This window comes from Papilio machaon, chromosome 20 (genome assembly GCF_912999745.1).
Source record: "Papilio machaon chromosome 20, ilPapMach1.1, whole genome shotgun sequence".
Taxonomy (NCBI): domain Eukaryota; kingdom Metazoa; phylum Arthropoda; class Insecta; order Lepidoptera; family Papilionidae; genus Papilio; species Papilio machaon.
In genome coordinates, this window is record NC_060005.1 from 6,420,287 (window position 1) to 6,428,422 (window position 8,136).

At 33.9% G+C, this 8,136-nt stretch overlaps 1 protein-coding gene across 1 annotated transcript in view; it reads left to right on the forward strand.

Moving 5' to 3' along the window:
* Positions 1-2,648, forward strand: part of LOC106707482 (bumetanide-sensitive sodium-(potassium)-chloride cotransporter) — a 28,890-nt gene extending 26,242 nt beyond the window's left edge. Inside the window, exons 23-24 of the mRNA XM_045682780.1 lie at positions 768-916; positions 1,962-2,648. Coding sequence (XP_045538736.1) covers positions 768-916; positions 1,962-2,209 — 397 coding nt within the window. The 3' untranslated portion in view covers positions 2,210-2,648. The remainder of the gene's footprint in view (positions 1-767; positions 917-1,961) is intronic.
* The last annotated feature ends 5,488 nt before the right edge of the window (positions 2,649-8,136 follow it).

The window sequence follows — 8,136 nt, forward strand, 5'->3', positions numbered from 1 at the left end:
TACAATTGTGCCAAATTTCATCAAGTTCCGTTTTACGTTCTCGAGATACCTTCAAATAAACATCCATCTAAACATTCGCATTTATAATATTAGTAAGATTTTTGTTAGTTTACTTATTTCTTGTAAAATTTTAACTAAGCTCTTGTCTTGTCCTAGAATATGGTTTATGACAATAATCTAATTTTACCATTCGAACCCTAGATCACATGATTGGATGACCGTACTCTTAATCATTAAGCTACTGGAGCTTTTTTCTCTCTTTATGATGCAAAAGGGATAGATTTTAAGAAATAAAATATTTTATTCGTATTATTTTCTAAAGTACCATAAGGAGCCGTTCATAAAATACGTCACGCTAAAATCAGCTTTTTTTGACCCCGTTCCCCCCTATTGTCACGCTGTGTCACACTTTCTGTGACCCCCCTAGAAATATTCCGTCACAAAAACTAAGACCCCCCCCCTCCTTAGTATGATAAATTTCAAATGATAGTACATAAATTTTGAGAATTAAAAACATTTATTTAGTTATTATAATAAAATTTAAATAAATCAATAAATAGCTAGCGCTTATGTCGAAAATTAATGAACGGCGAACGTCACGTTGCTGTAGACCCCCCGTCCCCCCTTGTCACATCTTGTCACACTCAGCAACACCCCTCCCTCCCCCTTGTATGCGAACGTGTTTTATGAACGGCCCCTAAGTATATAATATTTCTGTTTTTTTTTTTTTTTGAAATGCATTATATATTGTTTATATATTTTCCCAGTATGGCGTCATTGTTGTCAAAGTTCCGTATTGACTACTCAGCACTGAAGATGGTGTCTGACGTGAACAAGAAGCCGCGTGACACCACACTCGCCTACTTTGACAAGCTGGTCGCACCATTCATGACAACTGATGACAACGTTGACAATAGTCAGTATTTTACTCTATCTAGCTCTTTTTTTTTACTCTATTTTATATTCCATACAGCTTTAGCGGCTTGTACAATGTTTTCTTGATCTAAAAAAAATTTGGTTTGGACTGATTTTTAAATAGTGTTATTTAGTCTAAAATTCATCCTTTGTGCTTTTACGTTGCAATAAAAAGCGACAGACTTATAATTCTAGACTGTAAATAGAAGATTTAGTTATAAAACCCTTTTTTTACTAGTATGATTCACTAATCCATGTGAAATGTGGAGGTTTAACTGCTATAAGACATAACCGGTCTCACCAGTGGAAATAGTACATGTGACTTTAATAGAGATTTCAGAAATTACCAGTGATGCTGGAAAAGGGGTTTAAGGTTTAACAGTGGTAGACATCAGCAACATCTGTTGCACGAATTGTCCTCGCTCAGTGAAATACCACGACCTTACAGAAGACAGACCTCAAGTGGAAGTAATTCTAAGTACAGTCTGATGAGTGTGGTGCTGGAGGACTAATTTTAGTCCTCTTTCTCTTCTCACCCCTTTTCTTATAAGGAAAGGATGGGAAGGGGAAGTGGATTTGATGAAGGAGATGCATCATCATCATCAGCTCACTATACGTCCCCACCGAGGAGCTACCCCAATTTAGGGGTGACTAGGCCATAGTCAACCACACTGGCCCAGAGCGAGATGACTTCACATATATCATTGAATTTTTTCTCAGATATGTGCAGCATCACGATGTTTTCCTTCATTGTAAGAATGTCGGATAAATGTACATATGTAAATCGATAAACACATTGGTATATGGCGGGATTCGAACCCAGGACCTGCAGATTGCAAGTCAAGTGCTTAACCCCTGAACCACCGACGCTCAAGGAGATGCATAGGAAGGTTAAATATTCTCTTTTTGTGCGCTTCCTTCGTCAATTGAGGGTAGGCAACGCATCTGCAATTGCGAATCTATATGGGTCGTTTCGCCATTTCGGCGAATTCATGTGACCGCTTGCTCGTTTGCCTATAGTATATAAAAAAATTGTTTATTTCCAGTGGGTATAACGGAGGCGGATTTGCTGGCGGCTCGTGACCGCACACACAGACACTTGCGACTGCGCGAGCTGATAGCTCAGCACTCCAGTGGTGCGCGGCTTGTGTGTGTCACACAGCCGATGCCTCGCCGGCGTGCGGTAGTACCTCCTGCCCTCTACCTCGCCTGGCTAGCCGCACTCGCTACCGCCAATGACCGCGTGCTGCTCGTACGCGGCAACCATGCAGCTGTACTCACATTCTACTCCTAATACCCCGCCTCCAATAGCCACGCCCACTGTTACATAAACCACGCCCACTGTTACATAAACCACGCCCACTGTTACATAAACCACGCCCATTGTTACATAAACCACGCCCACTGTTACATAAACCACACCCATTTATACATAAACTACGCCCACTGTTACATAAACCACACCCATTTATACATAAACCACGCCCACTGTTACATAAACCACGCCCACTGTTACATAAACCACGCCCACTGTTACATAAACCACGCCCATTGTTACATAAACCACGCCCACTGTTACATAAACCACACCCATTTATACATAAACTACGCCCACTGTTACATAAACCACACCCATTTATACATAAACCACGCCCACTGTTACATAAACCACACCCATTTATACATAAACCACGCCCACTGTTACATAAACCACACCCATTTATACATAAACCACACCCATTTATAGTCAAATCCAATGTGTAGTGTTTGTGTCTATGGAATAGATACAATTCACTGTCTCATGTACCACACTGGAAGGCACAGCTGTCTCTGGGTAGTTGAGTGACGAACGCGGTACGAAGCGGACGTGCGCCTGCGCTCCAGTGTGGTAGTGGTGAGCCAGTGTCTGTCCTTAATCATCTTTAGGGACCCTATGGTCCTACAAATGGCGACGAGGTGAAAAAAAAAAAAAAAAAAAAAAAAAAAACAAAATAGAAAATAGAAAATTGGTAACTATGTCCGTATTTTGCGCCCTAAGTAATAAAATACTTGTGTGTAAATTAAAACATTGCAATCAAGATATTTCATTTTGTGCCTAAAAGTAGAGTACAATTATTATAGATTTCATAATAGAAGAAAGATGACAATATGATACGGGGAACATTAGTTTACAGTTTATACGATTTTATAAGTTGTATACGTGTAAAATAGTAATGATGATTTATTGCAAGCATGCGATATCACTTCCGCCGTCGTTATCTATTTATTATGATGAGTATGAATATTTATCTATTAAAGTTTATTTCACAAAAATTTTAATTGTCAATAATATTTACAAATTATTACAGCTAACTGTAAAAAATTAATTGTAAAAAAAAGCGATTGAAATTATTGTAAATTATTATACCTCGAGTACTTAAAATATCAATCTTCATAAGTGTAAGGAACGTCAATAAAAGGCGGGGTCAACGGGTGGCCTGATTTATTTGTAAAGATGTTTTAAATCTGTTATATTAATCTACCCACTATTTGGTCATCGAATATTCTCTGTAACGAGACACATCAAATGCTACAATAAGTATCAACTGACATATTTATTTTGTTCAGAAATAATTATATTTCTGGCAAAGGTATTTGTGAATCTTCTTCAACGAACCGTTCTAGGATCTAAGACAGTGTCATACGAAATATGGGTCTATTATCTATTAACTGCAACTAAGTATTTCACGTAAAATGACAGGTACAGGCCGTATTTTGAAAATCTATCATTTTAACTAAAACTAGCTTTTACCCGCGACTTTGTCCGCGCGGAATAAAAAGATAGAAAACGGGGAAAAAATTATCCTATGTCCGTTTCCTGGTTCTGAGCTGCCTGCCCACCAATTTTCAGTCGAATCGATTCAGCCGTTCTTGAGTTATAAATGGTGTAACTAATACGACTTTCTTTTATATATATAGATAATACAGATATGTAGTGTTCTGGATTTCCATTAAATTGGTGATATATCTTCGTCTATTTTGGATATCCATTAAATTGGATATATGAATGCGTAAATAGGTAAACCTAATAAGGTACGGTAAAATAGTATTGAAAAGTATACATTTATAATTTGGATTTCTATTAAATTAGAGATATTCTAAACTATTTTATTACGTTGTACAAAATGAAATTCATTAGATTGAATTTAATGTGTCTCGGACTTCTTTTAAATAAGAAGCATTAGTAAAAACAAAAGAACTTTTATTAAATTGAAGGTATTTTAGATTTTAGATTTAAATCGAACATTTTCAGTAGGAAGCAGCTGATATTGCAACGACTGCTAAAAAGAGAGGTACATTATTACAATAGCGAAGATAATTTGTTTGTTTACAACAAAAAAAAGTATACGCTAAAACGAGAAAAAATGAAGAAAGAGATAGAATAATTGTGTTAGTGTAATTATGATTTTTGCGTATATCGAAAGATTGTTTTAAAATTAATAGAATGTCGTTGAAAATAAGTCAAAACATATTCTTACTAATTGACTATAACGATTTTATAGGTGATAAGAAAGATAGAAGACATCACCCGCAATCGGTTGTTTTCGTTATGTCGTGGTCATGTGACGTACACTCTGTACACTGAGAGCAATTTAACTTTATTTAACATATAACATTAGATCCGACGATATATCATTAGATGCTAGAAGTTATCGATGGCATCTCAGTTGTATAGTTTGATGCGTTGAGATGTATCACTGGATTGGTTATATAGTTTATTTATCAATGTTACAATAAGTTCCCTCTGATGTTAAGAAGTTTTATTGATAAACCTATGTTAATAAATAAAAAAGTAGTTAATACTAAAGTCTGTTCGTGGGTCCTTAGCAAAAATATATATATATATATATATATTACCAAATTATACGTAAAATTAAATGTTCAATTGTGGGAGCATGAGCAAATGAATATCCGGGTGCTAATAGTAACAGATACATGTAAATACTGCACAAAAGTTTGATTATTTTCTTTTGAATATTACCAGGTCTCACAGTTTAATAGAAAATTTGTGTTGTCTAAATTTAGTTAACTCTAATTCCGTGACGTCGGAATGTCGATAAAAAAAATGACTGAAAAGGTCATTTGTCCATCATTGTCAGTGTAGTATCCAAGTGTGTGTAACTAGTGCACGCTGTCATGTGTATTGTACAGACAGTAGTACATCGGCCAATCGTCTAAGTTTTATTTGAATTTAAAATATAACTAAACTATAGATAGGTCTAGCGTTCGTCCGTGATTTCGTAAGCGCGGAAAAAATATAGCCTAGGTTCTATTGATAGTCTCGACAAAATCGGTCCATGCGATTTGGAGATTATTCATATGGCCATTTGCCTGATTGTCCCTTATAATATAAACAAAAATTAACTTTAACTGTCAACTTTAAATTGCGTTAAATATTTATTAATTAAAGGCTTTAACGATTAACGAAGTTACATTTTTATTTAACGAATTAAAGATTAACGAAGTTAACTTTTGCTTAACTGTGCCCACCTGTGACCAGGACCATAACAGGTTCACAAATTATTAACATCCTGAAGGAACTCTTTAGTCGACTGGGCTATCCACATTCAATCACTGCAGATTGTAAATGAGCCAGCAGTTTGTAAATGAAGAGTTTAAAACTTTTTGTGAAGATTGCAACATTAAACTTTTAGTACTGTTCCATATTGGCCGCAAATGAATGGGGAAGTCGAGCTTCAAAATAGGGATATCTTAAAGTACCTTAGAATAAGTGTAAGCGAAAAAAGAGACGAATATAAGAGAAACATTATATTAGTATTTTATGATGTATAACTCTACTCCTCACTCAGTAACAGGAAAGACCCCTTCAGAACTTTTCTTTAAACGAAAGAATAGGGATAAGATTCGATGCTACATGATATTATTATTATTATTCGGGTTAGTTTCGACATACAACATTTTTCAATTATTTAATTCAATATTCTATTTTGACATTAAGCTTGAGTGTTGTTGATACGCCGGCTTGATAATACATCATGGCGTCGGTCGGAACGCTGAGTGATTAGTGAATTGATACATACATAAACCAATGATCTTATGACTTATGATAACATTGATACTTAGTAAAGCAACAACTGAAATATTAAAAAAAAAGGGAAATGGATTAGCTAAGTGTGCATTTGAATAACACATAATTATCGTGATTAAATAGTAAATACTTTATTGGCATAGTCGTTTGGTTTATATGAAATTTATGCATAATAATGAAAAATTTAGATTTCAACTTAATTTAAGGTTAATCTATATACTTTTCTTCGTACTATTCATGGCGATCATAGTATATCTTCGAGGGGGAGTTCATTGCAGCACTGATAGTGACAATGACTCACACTTTTGTTGTTTTGTTTTGTATTTTCTGTACTACAAAATATATCTAAATTATACGTAAAATGTTTGTTAGCAACAAGACCTACCGTTCTCCTATATATCAGTTGTTAATTATTGCAGATATCCATTAAGTTGGTTGTACAGTAACATGCACGGAAATGTAAACATTGTTCTTGTTATGACGACATGACTTCTGATGGCGTTGTTCGATGAGTACATCATTTAATCAGATGATGTAAATTTCTTTTAATTTAATTAATTTTTATGACTACCATTAGGTTTAGGTTTAAAGATCTTTATTTCTCATTAAAAAAAAAGCACAATGCTTCACTTACAATGAAAAAAAAAAAAAAAAAGGAGTAGATATGGTCGGAACCGTACCGCCGTGCGTAAACAACTTCTGTAAATCCGTGCTCGTAATTTTATTTTAAAAAATAGTTATGAGTAATTGCACTTATTTAAAGTAATAGTTATAGTTTTTCTGTGCGTTATAAGGAAGGTGTAAGTTTAAAGTGTTTGCTATAAACAAATGTATTGTGAAGTTTTTAAATGTTATTAAACTATGCTGAACAATTATTGATATACCCGAAAAATAAATATGTATATCATACAGGCTTGCGGGTTAATACGTAATATAGATACAGAATACAAGATCAATATAAAGCAAAATAAACCTTAACACAACTATAGAAGAGAATCTAACTTGACAGAAATGACAAAGTTATATATGTAGAAAATATTGAGAGATTATTACAGTTCAGCGATGATATATGATTTAAGTTTATTTTTGAAAGCATTAATACTGTTACAATTCTTTATCTCGTCTGACAGTTGTTAAACATTTGAACGCCTTCGAACGAAATAGTTTTATTCCATAGATAGTTCGCGGAGTAATAGATTTTAATTTGTGTTTGTTACGTAAGTTATGTTTGTTATCTCTTTTTTCAAGTTTAATGTTAGACTTAATGTTTTTATTTGTTATGTTCATTATGAGAGTACAAATCTTAAATTTAAACATTTGAGTGACATTAAGTAATTTTGTTTGTTATAAAGTTCATTAGTTGGAGTTCGGTAATCAAAAAATTAAATTGGTGGTAATGATTTTCAGTAGATGTGAATACATTAAATTGGATTAATACAGTGTCAATGAACACAGAGAATTCCATTCAATTGGAATTGAGGTTACCATTAAATTGGAAACACTTAGGTTACCATTAAATTGGAAACACTTAGGTTGCCATTAAATTGGAAACAGTTAGGTTACCATTATATTGGAAACACTTAGATTACCATTAATTGGAAACAGTTAGGTTACCATTAAATTGGAAACACTCAGATTACCATTTAATTGGAAACAGTTAGGTTACCATTAAATTGGAAACACTTAGATTACCATTTAATTGGAAACAGTTAGGTTACCATTAAATTGGAAACACTAAGATTACCATTTAATTGGAAACAGTTAGGTTACCATTAAATTGGAAACACTTAGATTACCATTAAATTGGAAACACTTAGATTACCATTTAATTGGAAACAGTTAGATTACCATTAAATTGAAAACACTTAGGTTACCATATTAAATTGGAATCACTCAGCTTACCATTAAATTGGAAACACTTAGGTTACCATTAAATTGGAAACACTCAGCTTACCATTAAATTGGAAACACTTCGGTTACCATTAAATTGGAAACACTTAGGTTACCATTAAATTGGAAACATTTCGGTTACCATTAAATTGGAAACACTTCGGTTACCATTAAATTGGAAACACTTCGGTTACCATTAAATTGGAAACACTTAGGTTACCATTAAATTGGAAACACTTCGG